This window comes from Notechis scutatus, chromosome 5 (genome assembly GCF_049901735.1).
Source record: "Notechis scutatus isolate UNSWTSFEM ecotype Mainland chromosome 5, rNotScu1.2, whole genome shotgun sequence".
NCBI lineage: Eukaryota > Metazoa > Chordata > Lepidosauria > Squamata > Elapidae > Notechis > Notechis scutatus.
The window spans coordinates 103,916,691-103,938,557 of NC_142013.1; the positions used below are offsets into that span (position 1 = coordinate 103,916,691).

The following is a 21,867-nucleotide window of genomic DNA, read 5'->3' on the forward strand; positions in this document are numbered from 1 at the left end:
CTGCATTCCAGCTTTTTCATTTGGATGGACCTTTTTAATTTGTCATTGAAACCTTGTTTCTAAAATCTTTAAAACTATTTTTCGGTTCCTTGGTCTATCTTTTTTTTTTAAAAAGGAAAACCTGGTACAAGAAAATGATAAATAGGATTGATAATGATCACATATCAGAAGCAGAAAGCAGCCAGGAAAAGCCTTGGTAACTTTCACATTTTCCAGGCTCCAGATGAAGTTTTTTCCCTACCACCACCACCATATGGAGATACTTGATGATGATTGAAATATTTGCGATATGATGCTACTGCCAGATAAAGCTATTTTAAGAAGAGCACCTGCTTCCATTTTTCTACAAGAAAACAAGCTGAGCAGATGAATTGGAAGGAATATAATCCCCAAAGGGTTGACAGTTAAACTTGTAAGCTTCAGAATCACAATTTGTGCTTCGAGTTTTCTAATCTGCACCCCTCTTGTTAAACAGATAAAATTACCAATCCCTAGTTACTTAATTAACTTATTTAACGAGCACTGTAAAGAAAATCCAGTTCAGACTTCCGGTTTGTCGGCTTCGCGGCGGCAGGGATTTCCGCGAAGCTGCGCGATCCCTGCCGCGCTAGCCGTTTTTGGGGCTCCGACCCAGCCAGGTACGGGCTAGAGCTGCCCCTGCAGGGGCAGCTGAAGGTAGGGGATCCGGAGAAGGGTTTGGGGTGCTGCAGACCCCCTCCTGGCCGGCAGAACCCCTTTTCCCAGGACGGTGCAGCGGCGGTCCGTAATGGCCGCCACAAAGAAGCTGGCAGCCGGGTAAGAATGCGCAGGAGGAAGTGGAGAAAGTGATTGAGAGGAGAAAGTTTTTCTTGGCTCCTAGGACTCTAAGACATATTTAATAAAATTCCTGAATAGTATGACTTTCTGAATAATACCTGCCAGAAGAGGAAAAAGCGGCTGCTGGAAGGTGCTGAAAGGATAGCTTTCCCTCTTTTCCTACGGAATAAATAACTGGATATTAAGAAACCTATTTTTAGGTGGAAATTGGATTTAAGCGATGAGTGGGAAGAGAGAGGATTAAAAGAAAATATTTGTATGCTAAGATTTGTTGGAGCAGATGCCTTAAGGATTTGAAGACTAGAATATATTGTAACAAGACTTTAAACAGATTTGGACTTTCTTTCTCTTTGATTGATATCACCCCAGAAGGAGAAAGTGAGAACTCTGCCTTGGTTTGGACTGATTGATAACTTTGGGACTGTTTTATCTTTTTTATTTTCTTTTGAATATTCTGGTTGTTGTAAGAAGAAAGAAGGAGAAAAGAAAAGAAAAGATTTATAATGGCTCTTTCTGTTGAGGAACTGAGAAATGGTGTGGAAGAAGCTTTTCTTTTCTTAGAAATGGCGCTTACTAATTATCAACAAAAATTACAACAGATGAAGACAGCAGAGGAACAAGAAAGAAAGGAAGGAGCCATCTTTAATGAATCTCAGAATTTGATCCAGAAAAAAGGAAGAGAGAAAGAAAAGAAAAAAAGAGAAAAGAAGAAAACTAAAGGATTTAAGGACTTAAGATCTAAAACAACATTTAAGAAAGGGAAAAATAAAGTGCAAAACCAATATGATGAGTGTAAACAAAGGGGAAAAGAAATCGACAGAGAAGGGAAGCCGGTAAGGCAGAGGCTAGAAGAAGGGGGGTAGAAAGGTTTGTTGGGAAAAGAAAGAAAGGGAAAAGGTGGAGAAAAGCTACAACGTTTTGAAATTGAATGGAAAAAAGGAATTTTTATGGATAATGGATAAAGTATAATTTTTTTTAAAAAAAAAGATTTTGCAAGGTACATAAGATGAGATGGTAGTATTGCAATGGTTTAAGAGTTGATAAGAGATTAAAATGTTAAAATGTTTAAAAATGATTGGTATTAAAACTTAATAATAGGAGAGGTTTAGAATATTGTTTTAATTAAAGAGTTTAATAAAATTATGGTATTGATGTTATTATAAAATTTTTATTATAGTATTTCTTTTTAATATTTGGATTTATTCTCTAATTATGCATTTAATTGTGTTGGATGTATTAGTTAGATAGAATGTACCAAGCAAAATCTGATTGGGTATTAGATATTATTTTAAAGATTAATTTGATTAATTTAGGGGGAGATAGAAAGGCATCATACTCTGATTAATGATTTCAGGAGAAACTGATTTTCTTTTTTTTTTTTATAAGGGATGAGACAAAGGGATGATAAAAAATGGACAAAAGATACAAATATAATGATTCAAACTAAGATGATTAATTAAGGTAGAATTAAGAAGTGTGAAATATGTGGAGAAGTTAATATAGAAGGCTTAGAATGGTAAATAAAATAAGTAATGATATGTAAGATGAGCATGAATATAATTGAAGTCCATGAAGAGAGAGACACCTGGGTCCAAGTTACTTTCCAAAAAGATATTTTTTTATGTTTTGTGTGTTGTGTGTATATGTCTTTTTGGGGGAGAATTGGTAAAAACTTGTAGAAATATAGAATGAGAATAATGGTAACTAAGTCAGAAAGAAACAGATGAAATAATAATAATGATATTGAATAAGAGTAAAGAGAAGTAAGAGAAATTGAATAAGAGGTTTTGGTATATTATATGGAAATGGTTTAAAACAGAATCATAATTTATCTGACTTGTTAAATTTATAAGGGAAAAAGGTTTAAACATGTAATGAATAATGATAATTTGTGTGTTTTAAAAATTAATAAAACTTGTTTAAAAAAAAAAAAAAAGAAAATCCAGTTCCCAGCTAATTAGGGAGGGATGGATTAAACAGCCAAGGAAGAAAAGTTAAAGTGAAGTTAAATGCCTTCTCTATTGCCGAGATCCCCAGCAACCTTTTCCATTGCAGCCTTTGAGCTTTTCCATAGCAAGGCTGAAATATAGCGAAAGATAACCTGTCTATGGAGATTCTCAGTCATCCAGGTCATGATTGTCCCAGAGGTGCTTTTTCCAAGAGGCACGTGGACTTTCTGGTTTTGCTCTGAAGACATTTCGCTTCTCAATTGAAGAAGCTTCTTGGATGAGAAGCGAAACGTCTTTAGAGAAAAAACAGAGTCCAGTTGCCTCTTGAAAAAAAGGCACCTTCAGGACAGGAAAGGATAACGTTATGGCCATTTTTTAAATATAGAGATTGAGATTTAGGATTTTGTACATGCGTTCAGTAGTTCCTGTAAAGGTTAAAACAAAATGAAGTCAAGCCATTCTTTGGCTTCTATCTTGGCGCTAGCCAATCTAAGGTGGCCGCTTTAATAGAAAAGGGGGAAGGATGTTTCCTTATTGTACAGAACCACAGTACTTGTTAAAAAACAACAACCAAGAACAAAAGCATTCTAAGGTACTAATGTGGACTTTTCCCCGAGTATAACAAATTGGGCAGGGAGACCACCGTTACCTTAAACGTATCAAGTTTTTTTTTTTTTAATGATGAAACACAATTCCAGTCCAGTATTGAGCAAAAAAAAAAAATGATTGGGCAGAACGTTGCTTTTCTTTTTGTGCAAAAGGTTGGTTTATTCTAACAATGTTTTCTCGCCTCCTGTTGAAACGGACGTCGTTCTGTTTTGCATTCATTGGTAATAAAAACTTCGGAAAACGGGAAAAAGCACAACCACTTTATTTAAAAATTCATCCGGCTCCGATACGATTAGCGTAATCAAGACGCGAAAGAGATTCCTTTTAAACAAATGCTATTGATTTGCACCGAAAACAAGGCAACACCTATTGCTCTGCCACACCATTTGGCATGTTGTTGATGCCTAATCTCAAACTTCCCCTTAAATTTAAGACCGGGGCATCCGTATTGGTATGTTTGGCAATACTCATGCAAGGGAAGCCCCTGCCTGGTGAAATAAGCCTATGATTGGCACATTAAGAAACATCTGGCTGTACCTGGGTAGACCAAGGATCAATGCATGTCGAAGAGATGTGGCAGCGTTCTACCCCCAACTGAGTCCTTGTGAGAATCCAAGTGTACAAATGTAGCCCACAACATCCCAGTGCCACCTTGGTGGTTATGGCCAGGCAGATCATCTTTGGGTTCAATTTCCCGTCAGCTGCAGGAAGCCAGTTGTACCAATCCAGTGTCAATTTATCTGTCAGAATAGGCATTCAGCTTTGGTGGATAGTCTCTCTTTCTCAATCCCAGTTAGAAGCAGATCTATGCCAGCTCAGATCATTTTGGCAAAGGCACTTCCAAGAAGAGGCTGCTGGATTGACAAGCGTTTTCAGCCCAGTATCCAGATTTTGATTTTCCCTGCTTGGGGGTGGGGGGAGGGGGAGAGAGAGGAAGAAGACCCAAAAGATTGGCCATTAGCTATCTCAACCTTTGCACAGGTTTCCCACGACTATCCCTCAATTTCTTCCCCAAGCCAGGGCTTAGAAGACTGAAGATGCTTGTCTTCTTTTGAAGACGAGCCTGGAACCACCTACCTTCATTCTGAAAACATGGATTTTCCTCTGAGCCTCAAATGTGCCATGCTCTCTGTAGCTGAGCTCGCCTCCAGCTGTATCCATGAGACTGCTGGTGTAAGCCTGGGTATTGTAACCACTGTCCATCTATCCAAAAGAAACCAGGGCATAGAAATAATTATCCCAACACTAACAGGGGCAGTAGAAGAACATCATCTTCCAGGCTCTTCCAGCTCCACAATTCTACAGTTCTTGGTAGGGGATGAGGGGATGGATCACCAACCAAGAAACACAATTCCAGGAAAAACCAACCCCTCCCTTTTTAAAGCCCCTGAGGTGCCTAGGTCTAGTAGATAGTCCTTGACTTATAACAGTTGAGCTCAAAATTTATATTGCTAAGTGAAGGTTAAGTGAGCTTCCTTTTACGACCTTGTCGTTATTAATCAGCGCTTGTTTAAGTTAGTAACATGGTTGTTAAGTGAATCTGGCTCCCCCCCCCCCGTTGACTTGGCTTGTCAGAAGGTTGCAAAAGGGGATCACATGACTGCAGGACACTGAAACCGTCATCAATACATGCCAGTTGCCAACTTCCGAATTTTGATCACGTAATCATGGGGCTGCTACGACAGTCATGTGAAAACTGGTCATAAATCACTTCTTTTGGTGGCGTAACTTTGAAAGGTCACTAAATGAACTGTTGTAAGTCGAGGACTACCTGTATGTGCAAGAATGTCTCCAACACCTCCCGGTATAACTCGACATAGGTTGTGCACCTGGCAAGGAGAGTCAGCTGGAAATTGGGCAATTTCTGTGAAGAGGGATCTTCCCCCTCCACCATGGCACCCAAGAACGCTTTTCATTTGGGAGCAATGTCAGGACTGTAAAAAGGTGGGATTTTATCGCTCTTGTGGAAGTTCCTTCCAGGGGAAGAGATGGTCGGCATCCAAACTTTGAGAAATAAAATAAAGATGCCGTAACCACAGGAGCCTTGCTAGGTTTATTTTCGGGTGGGATGCTACCGGTTCCGCCCGGTTCTATAGAACCGGTTGTCCGGAAGAGCAGCTGACACTGAACCGGTTCGCCTACCCACCCAGGCTCTTGGCTGTCCCCAGCAACACTCTGCCAGCCCAAAAACTGTGTTGCAGTAGGCCATGGAGGCCAAAAACGGTCAGCAAGGAGGGGCCTCGCGCAGCCCCCCTGCGTTCCATCTTGGCCGGCAGGGTGCTGCAGGCGGCGTCCGTCCGCTCCCCACGGAGGACTTTTAACGCTGATCCAGCCCTCAAACGAATCCAGTTTGACACCCTTGGCCTAGAACTTAGCCTGACCAAAACCCAGCCTGCTCTCACCCTTTTCTATTCCCCCACCTCCTCTGCTCAACTCCTTTGTTCAGCCTGAAACGGGAGGGGGTTGGGTGGGATGTTTGGGGCCGCAGCTCCTTGAGCGCTGGGCTGACTCTCACCTGCAGACTGCTGCTCTCACAGGGGGAAACACTGCTTTCTGCCAAAGGAGCCATGCAGATGCAAGACCCCTCTAAGCTCAGTCCAGTCACGGCCCCTCTGTCACATTCAGACAACCCCTTCACCGAGTTCTCATCCAGCATCTCCGGATCAGCAATTTCCACCGTCCGTTTCTCCCCGGGAGACTCCAAGCAGGGCCCGAGTGCCACTCCTTCGGGGGTCTCTGGTGAGAGAGACTCAGCAGCTATTTCCAAGTGGGACCCCGCCGATGGGACGTCTATTGGGGTCAGGCCCGCCCTGGGACTCCCGGCCGATATGGCCTCGGCTGCTTCCGCCAGCTCTTCCTGGAAGTTCTCTGGGGTGCAAGGGAGGCGAAGGAAGGAGCTCTGATACAGCGTGGCGCCCCGGCAGGAGAGGAGCCTCATGGGCGAGTGACTCCTTAACGGAGAGCATTCCACGTAGGGACTCCTGCTGCTGGCGGAAACTTGACGGCAGACGTTGGAAACGGAAGGCAGATCCGGAGAGCGAAACGTGAACTGCCTTTGATCTGCGTTGTTGGTGGAGAAAAGGAGGAAAAGGTCAGCGGGAGGATATGCCAAGCGTGCAGAACCAACTGTCCTCTTGATAAGGTTGCTGGACCCTTCTACCACTAACGGAGAGGGGGGGACGGGACAGACTGCTTCTTTGAGGATGCCTGAGTGAGGATGGTCTCAACCGTGCTTTTTCAAAAGGCAACTGGGCTACGTCTTTGAGGAAAAAGACATTTCACTACTCACCCGAGCAGCTTCATCAGTTCTAACGGGGAGGGAGGGGGAGATTGTCTTTGGGACAACCATGACCTGGATCACAGGTCTTCAAACTTGACAGGTTTAAGACTTGTGGACTTCAACTCCCAGAATTCCTCCTCCAGTCATGTTAACTCTGTAATTCTAGGAGTTGAAGTCCACAAGTCTTCAAACTTGCCAAGTTTGAAGACCCTGGACCTGGATGATTGAGAATCTCCATAGAAATTCTTCTAATGCTACATCAAATGCTATATATCATCCAGTTCTGACTAGATGTTTGGGCAGCGGGGAGATGGAAGGATTGTTTCTGACAGAACTAAATCCTTCCATTCCCCCGCCCTTCACCGCCCGGTCAGAACTGATGAACCTTCTTGAATGAGAAGAGAAACATCTTCCGTGGCACCTACCGAAGCCTCGGTGGCGCAGTGGTTAGAGTGCAGTACTGCAAGCTACTCCTACCACAATTTGGCAGATCAAATCCCACCAGGCTCAAGGTTGACTCAGGTTTCCTGTTAGAACTGATGAAGCTTCTTGGATGAGAAGTGCAACCAGAAAGTCCAGTTGCCTGTTGAAAAAGCACATCGGAGGCAACCATGACCTGGATGACTGAGAATCTCCATAGACATTAAATCTAAAGGTTGGCATTGAAGGCACCCCACCCTCTGGATCAAACAGCCACATGCCAATAGGAAGCAGGGCAGGGAACACTTTGGACAGCAGGGGGCACTTTGGGCTCCCTAAAGATTTAAGAAGAACCTCCAAACTGATCCCATCTGGACCCCAGGATGAAGATCCTCCTTCAGGTCCCAGCAAGAGGCCTCTACGTACCTGCCAGTGGAGTCTTTCTTAGCTGGATGCCAACGGGAGAGAAACTGGGCGACGCCAGATTTGCCGGACTCCTGTGTGTCAAGGAAGGACTGGGGAGGCTGCCCAAACTGTATGCCCTGGCATTCCCCTGGATGGGGCTGGACGAGAGGTGGCCCTTTCAAGCGCAAGACAGAGATTCCCATTAAGAGCAAGCCACAGAAGGCATCGGTTGTGTCTCTCCTAACTCAAGCTTCATGAGCTGACAGCCTGACATTTGCAAATGGGGAGAGGGAAGGATCGGAACGCAAGGAAAAAAGTGGAGGGGGGGGAGGAGGGATGGAAGCCCAGCTGGCCCTTGTGAGAAGCTTCAGCTAGCCAAGCTCAACTAGCGATAAGCAGAGCTGGGATACAAGCACCTCATTTACAGATAACTGGATACAGATAATAGCAACAGCACTTAGACCAGGGCTATCAAAGTCGGTGTGCTTAAATCTGATCTGCGGGGCCAGCCTGGAAATATCAAAGGACTGGCCCTCGTTGCCTCTGCCGGCTAAATCGGGCCGCACGCAGCTCCCCCACAGCCCGTTTTTGGCTTTCCGCAGGACTCTGCTAGCCAAAAATGGGGCGCATGGGGACCTCCGGAAGCTGTTAGGAATGTAAGTCACCTAACATTTGGGTTGGCAAATATATAAACCAGGACATTTTAATACTGTCTCTTTAAGGGAATGCTAAAACTGTAATCGGGTGTGGTTCCTCCATAAGATGGAGCCAGAAACCTGGGTTGTTCTGTTCTGTTGTTGCTGAGAGTGTTGCCGTTCCTACATTTTTCCCTACTGACTGATCGTAGTTCTTCTTGGATTTGATGTAAGTCTGTTACTGAACTGTTTTTTGATACCGGACTTTGTTATTGGATTATCCCTGGACTAAAAACTGACTGCTTTAACCGTGAATGACTTGGACTGTTTTGTTGAACTTTGCTTAACCGTTTTACTGGAAGTAAAAACCTACATTTTACTATACAGCGTGGCTGTGTGCTGTGTGTGTCTGTTATTATTCACTACTCTCACTACATCTCCCTGTGTGCGCAGCAAATAATAATATTCCTAATGGGGAATTACCTCAACAGAAGCCCCCCCCCCATTTTGGCCAGTAAAGTGCTGCAGGAGGCGGCTGTCCCGCTTCCTTCCTCTGCTCTCCCCACCCGCCCCCCACTGGCTCACGGAGCTACAAAGCTACACAATGCTGATCCGGCCCTCGAAGAAATCCACTTCGGCACCCGACTTATATACCGCTTCATAGTGCTTTACAGCCCTCTCTAAGCGGTGTACGGAGTCAGCCTCTTGTCCCCAACAATCTGGGTCCTCATTTTACCCACCTCGGAAGGATGGAAGGCTGAGTCAACCTTGAGCCTGGTGGGATTCCATCTGCCAAATTGCAGGCAGCCGGCAGTCAGAAGTGGCCTGCAGTACCGCACTCTAACCACTGCGCTACCGCGGCTCATAAAAATTTAACTTTGTATTGTTTGGATGGGAAAACCTCCGATTTGTCTTAGGCAACTCCTGTATCCATTTAAACTTCAGTAAAGTATACAAACGGCCGGGAGTCTTTCTCTGCTAGATGGCTGAGTAGGATTACCGACAGCATCTAAATCAACACCAGGGAAACCAGCACCCTCCCATCTTTCAGCACTCATCCCTCTGACATCCCACCCCACAAAGCCAAGACAATCTGCAGAAAGCAGTGAGGGTACAGTTTCCCCATGAGGGATATCTTTGGCTCTTCGGTCCAAAACCTGCTGGCCTCATCTTGACCTGCCACAATCAACATTTCCAGGATGAGCTACTCACTGAGCTGGAAGAACTCAGAGGGCTCCTGCAGCGGACTGGAGAGAGGTCGATGGAACAGAGGACGCCCAGGGAAGCTGGACCATGACGCAGGCTGGGAGAAGGGGGGAAGTTCTCGGAGGAGAGGCTGCCGTTTTCATCCAGAAAGAGCTTCCTCCTCAAGGAGGAAGAGCTCAGGCTTTCCTGCGACTGGTCAGCTGATTCATCGGCTTTGAAATAGTCACCTGAGGAAGAGGACATGAGATGGCACACATAGACGTCACGATTGGGGACTCAGTTTCCTTCCCAAGGTAAATCAGGCGTCAAGCCTGAATTTGGTTAGATGGTGAAATTATATAAATTCAGTTTGACACACTTGGGCAAGGCTCTTCAACCTTGGCAACTTTAAGACTTGTGGACTTCAACCCCCAGAATTCCTGAGCTGACATAACTAGAGGAGGAATTCTGGGAGTTGAAGTCCAAAAGTCTTAAAGCTGTCAAGTTTGAAGACCCCCCCCCCCCCTGCACTTGAGAGTGGGATGGGGGAAGAGCTGAGGTGGATGGAGTTCCAGCCAAAATAACATAGCTGGACGATGAGTCAGCTGCACTCCAATGGCTGACTGGCCAAAGGAAGGATGAGCGAAGTTGCCCGGAAACCATCTCACATCCTGGTTGGACAATGTGACAAATAGTTTTGGAAAATTGAGAAAATTCTGATTATAGTGACGTGGAAAGCCAGGAAACTTTCAGTACTGGCTTTTCACAAGTTAGTGCCACGATGGTGTATCTAAATGAACTTATTCTTTGAGGAATTGTTCCTTTTATAATGGTTGCATTGCTTGGAACCTGACACCAGGGTGGATAAAAATCTATTTTAAAAATAAAAATACTGGATTTTTAGGTGTTTTTTTATTAAATTTATTTTAATAAAATGCTTTTGGAGTAAAATATATTTTTCTATTTAATATACATTAATATTTTAGTTTATTCAGCTTGTAATGTAGCTTAAGTTATGTAGCTTGAGGCTATATATTCTGCAATATTTACATTTTTGGTAAACTCATTCGATGAGTCCGAGCTCTGCAAGTTGAGATAACAATGCACTGCGTTGATGCATTCACGCACAATTTCCCAGTAACCGTGAGGTAAATCAAAAAGCAAAGTTCAGGAATATTCCTTTATCCTATTGTTTTGCAAATCTATGTTCACTGTATGATTGTTTGAGGAGAAATAAAACTACCAAGGCTCTAAGGGTGAGGAGAAAGGCCAAGCAGTAAAAATGAAAGTGAAACTTTCTAAGCAGCTTATAAATATATTAAAGAGCACCTGTCATTTCAGATCTATCATGGCAGCACCTGTTAGCAGGCATCCACTCACCTTCTGCTCACCACGGTCCTCACCTTATGTCACTGCCAAATCACCAACCATCCCAATAAAGTGAATGGGACTGTCGGCGAGTCAACAGTGGGTCACAGGAGGAAGAGCCACTGTGGGGCAGAGATGACAGTTGCTCTTTAAAAATTAGGATTTAGATCAAGTTGATTTATATCAAGCCTTTTTACTAGTGATTTAAATCAACTTGATTTAAATCAAATCTACCCTGAGGTAAAACCCAATCTGACCATTTATGCTTTGCACAAGGTCAAAGGAGAAGAGAGCACGAATCGCAAGGGACTCTTTTGGATTCGCGCCCTTTTAGGGGAATTTTGAAACCTGTGGGCCGGGATGGACACGTTTCTCTGTCTTCCACCTCACTCAGAAAAACTGCAGAGAGGAGGAACGAGGAGCAGCCGCAAATCACACCAAGTTGTTTTGTGTTTTGCAACAGTGGTGAACATCTGGGGCTCGGGTGTAGGATGAGGATAAACAGAAGAATGTGGACACTGATATCCCTTGAAGTCTGCTGAAGATGATACCTAGCCTGGTAACAAAACGTTCATAAACCAACCCGTAAGCTCAAACCCTCACCCTCAGTTGTTTTGTGTCTTTACCACCAAAAAATCTAAAAATCCCAGCAACCGGTTGCTGGGTGTGCGTGGCCTATTGGAACTTCCGGGAGGGCTGTTTTTCACCCTCCCAAGGGTCTGGAGGCCTGGGAGGTCAAAAATGGCCTCTCCCGGGTTCTGGAGGCCCACCGGAAGCTAGAAACAGGCCTGTCCAAACCGGCAGAATCCCACCTCTGGTCTTTGCACAACCTCTCAAGACTCGTCTTAAAATTGTGATCCTTTCCTTTGATCATACGCCTTTGGGGCTAATTCTTTCAACTTCTCCCGTCCGGTTTAGACAGTTATGAGAGACCCTACAGAGCAGCAGGCTTATTTTACCAGTTACCTACCCAGTATCTTTTCCAAATCAAAATCCACAGGCAGAGATAACACAGTCTGACAAGCAACTGGAAAAACAACAAGAGTAGAGCAAAGCTGCATCATCAAGCATTTAAAAAAAACTCTCTGTGGTTCAAGTCTCTTCACAATAAAACGGCAACATTTCCAAGGCTGCATTTGGAACAAACTGGGATGCATTTGTCAGACCCAGAGCAGGGCTAGCCTGATAAAGACCTGAATGGGAACTCAAAGGCTGTAACACTAGGCAGAAAACGGCCTCCCATAAAACCCCACCTAGGCTAGACTGCAAAGGGTTTTGCCCCTAGTCACGATGCCAGGAGGATCAAGCAACACAAGCTTCCTTCTTCTCTACTGGTAGTCCTTGAGTTGTGGCCATAATGGAGCCTGCCCATTGTGGTCATAACATGTCATGACGGTTGTAAAACCATTTTGTTTTGCTGAAACTGAAAGGAACCAAGCAAAACGGTCGTAAAACGTGGTCAGGTGACCACGGGAGACTGCAAGTGGCCATGTTTCCTAGTTGCCGAGTGCCAGAAGGGTGGGCACGTTGACTGCAGGGCGAGGGGGGCAACCGTCAGAACTTCACATCTGGGTTATAAGTAGGTAACTCAGGAGGTCCATTAGGAATTTCAATAGTTGCTAAGTGATCAGTCATAAGTCAAGGACCATCTGTACACACATCTCCCTACAGAAATGCATGAAGATCTCTTCGTATATCAAGTTCACTCTTTCCCTGAAAGTTCTCATACAAACCATTATTTTTCCCAGGCTGCATGACTATTTCTCTGCCGACGGGCGAAACATCGTTGAGTTCCACACCTGCAATTTATGGAGTTCTTAGTGAACAGCTGGAATATCGACAAGGAAAGCATAAAAGGGCATTGCCTCTGTTTGGCCATAACGGGAAAACGCTCCCTTCCCCTTCACATTTTGGCAGTCAGGTTTGAGCAAACGGTTCGACTCGTAGAATCGATCCATCCATCAAACACAGAGGAAAGTACACAAACAATAGCTCAAACTAAGTAATTTTAATTATTGCAATTTAAGCCAACAGCAACAATCCCCACTGGATCTTAAGATTATGAACTGAGAGAAAAAAAATATTTTTTTCTTGGAATATGCAAAGTTCCCCCCCCCCCTTTAGCTTAGCAAGGATGGACTCAGAAGCACATAGAACAGTCTGTATGCAACCAGATTTCATTTTAATGTATGCCAATTAGCGTAGATTCAAAGTGACAATAAAGTTATTTTAAGCCTCCTTTCCTGCTTGTTATAAGCCTTGTCTGTTGGAGATCCTGGAAAGCAACCATTTGCATCCCAGGCCTGAACAACACAGCTTGCAAGTGAACCTTCCTGCCCCCAGAACAGAAGCGGCTACTTACATCTGGTTGAATTCAGCTGAGAATCCTGTTTCCCGATGGGGTTGGTCCAGGGCGATGGGACAATGGTGCTTTTGGTGAAAAACTAGGAAAGGAGGATAGGATGCGTATTAATGACATGCACCCCCTTTTTGCAGGGGACAATCCCAGATTGTAGAGTTTCAAGAAGAAAAGGGGAAAGTATTTTCCTGCATTAAACTGATGCTGGTTCCAACACTGAGTAGATTTGAAACTGCTTCCGTTGAAACGGACTGAGCACCAGACAAGGTTTTCATTTCCTGAGCACCCTCATGTCCACTCATTGTTCAGGGGACCTTTGAAGGTCACAGCAGGCAAGGAAAGCTTCGTGGGCAGTATCCTACTGAATGGCTGGATTTCACACACCCCAGCTGGCTTGAACCAAGGATGACAATGGTGGTTACCTCTTCAATGGCCCTTTGCCTCCGCTCTTCGACTTCCCTGTCAATCCTGTGAAGAGGAAGGAAGGAAGGCTAAGTGAAGGGCTGTAAGAACCCCCTCCAACACCTGCAGCCACCCCCACAGGAAGGAAGGTTGAGTGAGGGGCAGCCAGGGAGAACTCCCTCCATGCCTGCAGCCACCCCACTGCTCCACCTGGTCTGGCTGAGGTAGAAGGCCTGGCGATGGATGTCCTCTGAGTTGATCTCCACTGGGTCGATCAGGGCCAGCTCGTCAATAGACCACATGAATCGCCCGGGGCTCTGCAGAAACAGGTTCAGGGGGCTTTTGGAGAACCAAGCAACTCCTCTCCTCTGACACCCTCCGCCTCCAAATTTCCTTTTGGTCCGCCAAGCCTCCAGCACCCATCTCCCTTCTCCCAGATCCCCTCTACACCGGATCTTCTTTGCCCTCAAGCCAGCCCTTCCCTTCTCTTAGATCCCCTCTGCCCCCAGACCCTCTCTGCCCACCCACCCCCAGCCTTCAGCACCCCTAACCTTCTCTTAAACCCTCTCTACCCTGAGACACACTTTGTCCCCCAGGCCTCCTTTCCCCGAGGTCCCCTCTGCCCACCAAAGCCTCCTCTGAAATCCTCTGCCCAGCATGCTTTGCCCCCCACAACACCCCTGTCCCTTCTGTTCCAGATCTTTCCCCTCAAGCCTCAGGCACCCTTACCTCCTTCTCCTAGATCCCTCCTGTCCCCAGACCCTTTCTGCCCCCCAGCACCCCTAATCTTCTCTTAGATCTGTCCCCCCATCTCCAGCACCCCAATCTTCTTAGATCCCTTCTGTTCCCAGACCCTCTCTGCCCCCCAGCCTCCCTAATCTTCTCTTAGATCCCTTCTGTCCCCCCATCCTCCAGCACCCCAATCTTCTTAGATCCCTTCTGTTCCCAGACCCTCTCTGCCCCCCAGCCTCCCTAATCTTCTCTTAGATCCCTTCTGTCCCCCCATCCTCCAGCACCCCAATCTTCTTAGATCCCTTCTGTTCCCAGACCCTCTCTGCCCCCCCAGCCTCCCTAATCTTCTCTTAGATTCCTCTGTCCCCCATCCTCCAGCACCCCAATCTTCTTAGATCCCTTCTGTTCCCAGACCTCTCTGCCCCCAGCCTCCCTAATCTTCTCTTAGATCCCTTCTGTCCCCCCATCCTCCAGCACCCCAATCTTCTTAGATCCCTTCTGTTCCCAGACCCTCTCTGCCCCCAGCACCCCTAATCTTCTCTTAGATTCCCTCTGTCCCCCATCCTCCAGCACCCCAATCTTCTTAGTCCCTTCTGTTCCCAGACCCTCTCTGCCCCCAGCCTCCCTAATCTCTCTTAGATCCTTCTGTCCCCATCCTCCAGCACCCCAATCTTCTTAGATCCCTTCTGTTCCCAGACCCTCTCTGCCCCCAGCACCCCTAATCTTCTCTTAGATCCCTTCTGTCCCCCATCCTCCAGCACCCCAATCTTCTTAGATCCCTTCTGTTCCCAGACCTCTCTGCCCTCAGCACCCCTAATCTTCTTAGATCCCTTCTGTCCCCCATCCTCCAGCACCCCAATCTTTTAGATCCCTTCTGTTCCCAGACCCTCTCTGCCCTCAGCACCCCTAATCTTCTCTTAGATCCCTTCTGTCCCCCCATCCTCCAGCACCCCAATCTTCTTAGATCCCTTCTGTTCCCAGACCCTCTCTGCCCTCAGCACCCTAATCTCTCTTAGATTCCTCTGTCCCCCATCCTCCAGCACCCCAATCTTTTAGATCTTCTGTTCCCAGACCTCTCTGCCCCTCAGCACCCTAATCTTTCTTAGATTCCTCTGTCCCCCCATCCTCCAGCACCCCAATCTTCTCTTAGATCCCTTCTGTTCCCAGACCCTCTCTGCCCCCCAGCACCCCTAATCTTCTCTTAGATTCCCTCTGTCCCCCATCCTCCAGCACCCCAATCTTTCTTAGATCCCTTCTGTTCCCAGACCCTCTGCCCCCCCCAAGTTCCCAGCACCCCGCCCCATCTGCCCCTCCCCTTCCCCCAGCCTCTCCTCCTCCTCCTCACCCCCAGGGGCCCCAGCACCGCCTCCCTCCTCTCAATCTGCCCCCACAAAACTCACTCCCGCGGGCGGGCGGTGCGGAAGGCGCTGGGGCTGCAGACGGTCTGCTCCTGCAAGTGGCGGACGTCGCCGGGACTCTCGAAGGGATTCTGCACCCGGCCGGGAGTCTCGGGCGGCGGCGGCGGCGGCGGCGCCCCCCGCCGTTGCATCCCAGCTCTTCTCCTCCACAGTTAAGTTCCCCCCGACCTGCCGCCCCAACGCTTCCTGCCGAGGCGGACGGCTCTTTAACTCCTCCGCGCCAGCCGGCCAATCGGCGCGCGGGAAGGGGGAGTTCCCCGCCCCCTTCCTTCGAAGCAGCCTCTCCGGGAAGAGGCGCCGCCGCATTCAAAAGGGAGCGCGACGCCATTGGCTGGGGACGGCGCTTCCCTCGCCCTTCTCTTTCTCTTTCCGCTCTATGGTAGCCGCGGTCGGTTTTTCTCCTCCCCCCCCCCACACACTTAATCTTCTTTCCGTTAGGCTTCCGGGTGAAAGGTCGCGGCGCGCTGCCGCCATGGCGACCTCCTCCGGCAACTTAAACGCCGTGAGGGAAACGATGGACGGTGCGTCTCTTCTGTTTGAGGGGGGGGGGGAGGACGACCCTCTTCCTCCGGGGCTCCCTCGAGGCCATGCAGACGAGCCCCCGGAGCGAACTGACCCCATCCCCGTTTTTTTCTTTTTCTTGCAGTGCTGATGGAGATCTCTCGGCTGCTCAACACCGGCCTGGACGCCGAGACGCTCTCCATCTGCGTGCGGCTGTGCGAGCAGGGCATCAACCCCGAGGCCTTGTCCGCCGTCATCCGGGAGCTGCGCAAGGCCTCCGAGGCCCTGAAGGTGCGGGGAGGAGGGCGGCCCGTGACGCGGGCTCTTTGGCGGCGGGGATGCCGGGAGACCCCCCTCACCCCCATCCCAGGCCGGAGAAGCAATTCCTTAATCCCTCTATTCCCAGACCCTCTTTGCCCCCCAATAGGCCTCCAGCACCCCCCCCTTCTTCTAGATCCCCTCTGCCCCAGACATTTTGCCCCCCCTCAAGCCTCAGCACCTCTCCCCTTTGTAGACCCCATTATTCCCAGACCTTCTTTGCCTCCCCAAGCCTTAGCACCCTCTTCTTCTAGATCCCTCTGCCCCAGACATTTTGCCCCCCTCAAGCCTCAGGCACCCCTCCCCCTTCTCTAAGAGCCCCTCTATTATTCCCAGACCTTCTTTGCCTCCCCCCCTCAAGTCTTAAGCACCCCTCCCCCTTCTTCTAGATCAGCACATTCCCGATGGGATGGGCCAAAAATGGGGTGCACGGAGGCCAAAAATGGGATGTGGAGGCCGAAAATGGGGTGCATTATTGCAATGGCAATCCCTGCAGCCTGAAACAGCGGATGGTCGGAGGCTTGTGCTAATCAGGCAGGGCTAAAGCTGAAACAGGCAGTTTGCTGCAAGGAGGCAAATTGCTGGGAATCAGGGGCCCAAGAGGGGAGGCTGAAGGGTGGGCAGGGCTTTGGCAACATTGGGTGCATAAGACGCACAGACGTTTCCACTCACTTTTTGGGGGGTGGAAAAAGTGTGTCTTATATCTGAAAAATGTGGTATATTTCCCAATGAATTGGCAGCTCTTGGGCAGCATGATCTCCACAGGCATTTTAGACAAAAGGGTTGCAATAAATGTTTGGTGTGTTGCTATTAATTTGCAGCAGCTTATGAACTTACACTGGTATAATCAAAATCCTTTTTCCTAGGCAGCTGACAATATGACAAATTAAATCAGGAGAAGATTTTTTTTTCCCACTGACATGAAGCTTCTGAGAATTAGAAGATTTTGCCTTTTATTCGTAGAAGATTTTTGTTGAAGATGTTGTGTAAGTTTCTCACAGATGTAGAAAATATAGTGCTTTTTAAATACTTACTAACCAACTATTTTTCAAAATGCATTTTGTATCCTTGTATATGATTTAAAAATCTTATGTATTAACAGACATTTCTTTTGTTGTCCCAGTTGAAACACGTGCCTCATATTTGATAAAATGCTGACTATCGTTCAGATGTAGCCAATGGACTTAACATTAGAAGATGGACATCTTCATGAAGGAGTTCACTACGGTGGATTAATTTTTAAAGGTTTATTTCCTGTATATTTCCAATTTTCTGGCTGTTTTGTAGTTAAAACAATTGCTTATACTGTGAAAAAAAGGTCAAAAAATAAATTTCAAATTCAAATGTATCCAGTTGCACCACCAACATATTTAACCTTCAGGTTAAGAAGGAAGTTTACATGTTGCAGTTCCGAGAATAGAACTAAAATGAAACAGTATCTTTTCAATCAATCAGAATAGAGCTGGAAGGGAGCTTGGGGATCTTCTAGTCAAATCCCCTGCTCAAGCAGGAGACCCTAGACCAAGGGTCTTCAAACTTGGCAAGTTTAAGACTTGTGGACTTCAACTCCCAGAATCCCTGAGCTAATATGACTGAAGAAGGAATTCTGGGAGTTAAAGTCCACAAGGCTTAAAGCTGTCAAGTTTGAAGACCCCTGCCCTAGACCATTTCAGACAAGTGGATACCCAGTCTCTTCTTAAAAACCTCTGGTGATGAAGTACCCACAACTTCTGAAAGCAAACTGTTCCACTGGTTAGTTATCCTCACTGTTAGGAAGTTTCTCCTTAATTCCAGGTTGCTTCTCGATTAGTTTCCATCCATTGTTTCTTGTCCTGCCCTCTGGTGCTTTGGAAAATAAGTTGACCCCACCCCTTTTCTTTCTGGCAGCCCCTCCAATACTGGAATACTATTACGCCAAACAATATATACACTGCTCAAAAAAATAAAGGGAACACAAAAATAAGACATCCTAGATCTGAATGAATGTAATATTCTTATTAAATACTTTGTTCGTTACATAGTTGAATGTGCTGACAACAAAAGCACACAAAAATTATCAATGGAAATCAAATTTAGCAACCCATGGAGGTCTGGATTTGGAGTTACACTCAAAGTTAAAGTGGAAAAAAACACCACAGGCTGATCCAACTTTGATGTAATGTCCTTAAAAAAAGTCAAAATGAGGCTCAGTAGTGTGTGTGGCCTCCATGTGCCTGTATGACCTCCCTACAATGCCTGGGCATGCTCCTGATTAGGTGGCGGATGATCTCTTGAGGGATCTCCTCCCACACCTGGACTAAAGCATCCCCCAACTCCTGGACAGTCTGTGGTGCAACGTGGCCTTGGTGGATGGAGCGAGACATGATGTTCCAGATGTGCTCAATTGGATTCAGGTCTGGAGAACGGATGGGCCAGTCCATAGCATCAACGCCTTCCTCTTGCAGGAACTGATGACACACTCCAGCCACATGAGGTCTAGCATTGTCTTGCATTAGGAGGAACTCAGGGCCAACCGCACCAGCATATGGTCTCACAAGGGGTCTGAGGATCTCATCTCTGTACCTAATGGCAGTCAGGCTACCTCTGTCGAGCACATGGAGGGCTGTGCGGCCCCCTAAAGAAATGCCACCCCACACCATTACTGACCCACTGCCAAACCGGAGGATGTTGCAGGCAGCAGAACGTTCTCCACGGCATCTCCAGACCCTGTCACATCTGTCACATGTGCTCAGTTTGGACATGCTTTCATCTGTGAAGAGCACGGCACCAGTGGCGAATTTGCCAATCTTGGTGTTATCTGGCAAATGCCAAACGGTCCTGCATGGTGTTGGGCTGTAAGCACAACCCCCACCTGTGGACGCCGGGCCCTCATACCACCCTCATGGAGTCTGTTTCTGACTGTTTGAGCAGCCACATGCACATTTATGGCCCACTGGAGGTCATTTTGCAGGGCTCTGGCAGTGCTCCTCCTGTCCCTCCTTGCACAAAGGTGGAGGTAGCGGTCCTGATGCTGGGTTGTTGCCCTCCTACGGCCTCCTCCATGTCTCGCGATGTACTGGCCTGTCTCCTGGTAGCTCCTCCATGCTCTGGACACTACGCTGACAGACACAGCAAACCTTGCCACAGCTTGCATTGATGTGCCATCTTGGATGAGCTGCACTACCTGAGCCACTTGTGTGGGTTGTAGACTCCGTCTCATGCACTAGAGTGAAAGTACCACCAGCATTCAAAAGTGACCAAACCATCAGCCAGAAAGCATAGGAACTGAGAAGTGGTCTGTGGTCACCACCTGCAGAACCACTCCTTTATTGGGGATGTCTTGCTAACTGCCTATGCTTTCCACCTGTTGTCTATTCCATTTGCACAACAGCATGTGAAATTGATTGTCGATCAGTGTTGCTACCTAAGTGGACAGCTTGATTTCACTGAAGTGTGATTGACTTGGAGTTACATTGTGTTGTTTAAGTGTTCCCTTTATTTTTTTCAGCAGTGTATTTTGAACCAAACAATCTTGTCCTGAATGAAACAATGTCTTTTGAACTAAAGAATCTTGCAAACTTTTATTACCATCGTGCTTGTTGATCAAGCTTTGTAAATGCTGCTCCTTAGCCATAGTGTGCAAATGGCTATTGCACACTATGAAAACAATGTCAGCTCATCAAAACGCTGCAAAAGATACCCCTGGCTTGTTCTCTCAGTTTCACAGGGAAATGTACATCTAATGAAAATGGAAAATTGTACTTAAATCACCAGTAGGAAAAAATATGCTATGAAAATATATTATTAGAGCTAGTTTGGTCTAGTGGTTAAAACCACCAGACTAGAAAGAGTTCAAGTCCTGCCTTAGCCATGAATGCCAGCTAGGTGACTTTAGGCCAATCATTCTCTTAAGTTCAACCCAGCTTATAGGGTAGTGGTTGTGGAGAAAATAGGTGGAGGGAGGTGTGTTGAATACATTCTGCGCCTTGAGTTATTTGTAAAATAATAAAGAGATGATAAATAAATAAAAAATAAAAGCTTTTAATGTGTTTATGAAAAAAAACATGTTTCCTTTAAATACTTTTTTTTTCCTCGTATAAAAAATGGTTGGTCTCGCCATTAAACTAATCTCACTGGACTGTGTGCTATTAATGCTGGCAAAACTCTGTGTTTATCTTTTGTTAAATGTAGCCTGAAAGAAAACAACCTTGTTTTCACCAGTGTGATGTATTTTCACGACATTATTTTTGGAACCTGTAAGTGTTAAACATTTCAAGAACCGGAGTTTGCTTTACGGTAAATAAAACCAGTCCTTGTGCACTTATGTTTTGTCTACATCACAAGTGTCATTTTGTTGAGATGTGTATCTGTCCTTTGAAAATTATAGTCAGGTCCTACCTTTCTGCATTTTTTTTTTTTGTCCTTACTTATGTGATGCTTCTGACACTGATGGATCTGATGAAAAGACGGAAGTTTCTAAGTAATTTGCAAATCAACTTTGCGTTCCAAAGGATGTCACCTGCTTTGCGTGTATGTGCGTGTTGAGGAAGGCAACTGCAGAAGAGGAAGATGCTAAAATACAGAAAAGGAGAAGGGGAGATTGAAAACTCAAAAACAGTATTGCAACATTAAAAAATAGCCAAGCAATCCAGTAAAAAAAAATAAACGTTTCTAAGAAGTGAGTGATCAGAGGCTGGTCAGAGAAATAAGAAACCAAAGGAGCAATATCATATTTTTCCACAAATGTTTCCATCAGCTTTTCACTTTGGAAAAAGTAGACTTCTGTGAAATACTTATTTGCCTCTGAAGAAGTAGGCCCAGCTATCAAGCCTCACCCTTTTGATAGTTCAATGTTTTCAAAATAAAAAGCTGGCAAATTCATGCAGGGTAACCATCGTATTTGATACAAGCATCTGAAAAACATGGTCAGGTCCTGCATTTGCTAAACTATTTAGTGTTCTCAACGTGTTCCACCAGATGGCAACCAACCCTTGACATCCAAGCTGAAAGAAGGCTTTGTAACAATATTTCGTTGCACTAACTTTTGTATGTGTGTGTGTGTGTGTGTGTAGGCACAGAATCTGTTCTGGCAGTTATCCTTCCAGATTCTCCGGATGAGGGACGGGACAATAAAAGTTACGAAACAGATGTAGATAATTTGAAATATCCCTGAAGAAGATGACAGTCCTGCAAGGCTGGATGTCCATGTGTTCCTTTCATCAGGAGTAAGCATGCCTGCTTCAGGTGTTTGGTCCATGGTGCTAATGATGACGACCCTTGTGAAGGAAGTGCTCCCTGAGGATCTGAGAGGCAATCTCTCCTTAGCCATCTTGCCTACTCTAGATCTGTTAGAGGGTCATTCCTGGCTGATGTCTAGATCCTTGGAACACCAACTTCTCAGGAGCCTTATCCTCCTTTAAATACATTAGAAAATAAATATAAGAAATCAGATTAAAATTCCATATAAAGGAGAAGCAGGGATCATCCTAGG

General features: G+C 46.3%; 2 protein-coding genes across 7 annotated transcripts; one reads left to right on the forward strand and one right to left on the reverse strand.

The window, feature by feature from the left end:
- Window positions 1-3,620: 3,620 nt before the first annotated feature.
- On the reverse strand, window positions 3,621-13,822 carry BORA (BORA aurora kinase A activator). 6 transcript variants are annotated; one of them, XM_087967425.1, is made up of 10 exons: window positions 13,639-13,822; window positions 13,449-13,494; window positions 13,030-13,111; window positions 12,401-12,466; window positions 11,638-11,694; window positions 9,327-9,547; window positions 7,501-7,654; window positions 5,890-6,434; window positions 4,452-4,577; window positions 3,621-4,278 (listed from the first exon to the last, which is right to left on the reverse strand). In XM_087967425.1, the coding sequence occupies exons 1-10, from the start codon at window positions 13,728-13,730 to the stop codon at window positions 4,195-4,197; spliced, it is 1,473 nt and encodes a 490-aa protein (XP_087823551.1). In that variant the 5' UTR covers window positions 13,731-13,822; the 3' UTR covers window positions 3,621-4,194. The 6 variants fall into 6 exon arrangements, with proteins under 6 accessions (XP_087823551.1, XP_087823552.1, XP_087823553.1 ...); XM_087967426.1 differs by having other exon boundaries at window positions 3,621-4,275; window positions 13,639-13,820; XM_087967427.1 differs by lacking the exon at window positions 12,401-12,466.
- Window positions 13,823-16,014: 2,192 nt separating this feature from the next.
- On the forward strand, window positions 16,015-20,697 carry MZT1 (mitotic spindle organizing protein 1). Its single transcript, XM_087967431.1, has 4 exons — window positions 16,015-16,099; window positions 16,225-16,370; window positions 17,264-17,383; window positions 17,521-20,697. The coding sequence occupies exons 1-3, from the start codon at window positions 16,051-16,053 to the stop codon at window positions 17,285-17,287; spliced, it is 219 nt and encodes a 72-aa protein (XP_087823557.1). The 5' UTR covers window positions 16,015-16,050; the 3' UTR covers window positions 17,288-17,383; window positions 17,521-20,697.
- Window positions 20,698-21,867: the final 1,170 nt, after the last annotated feature.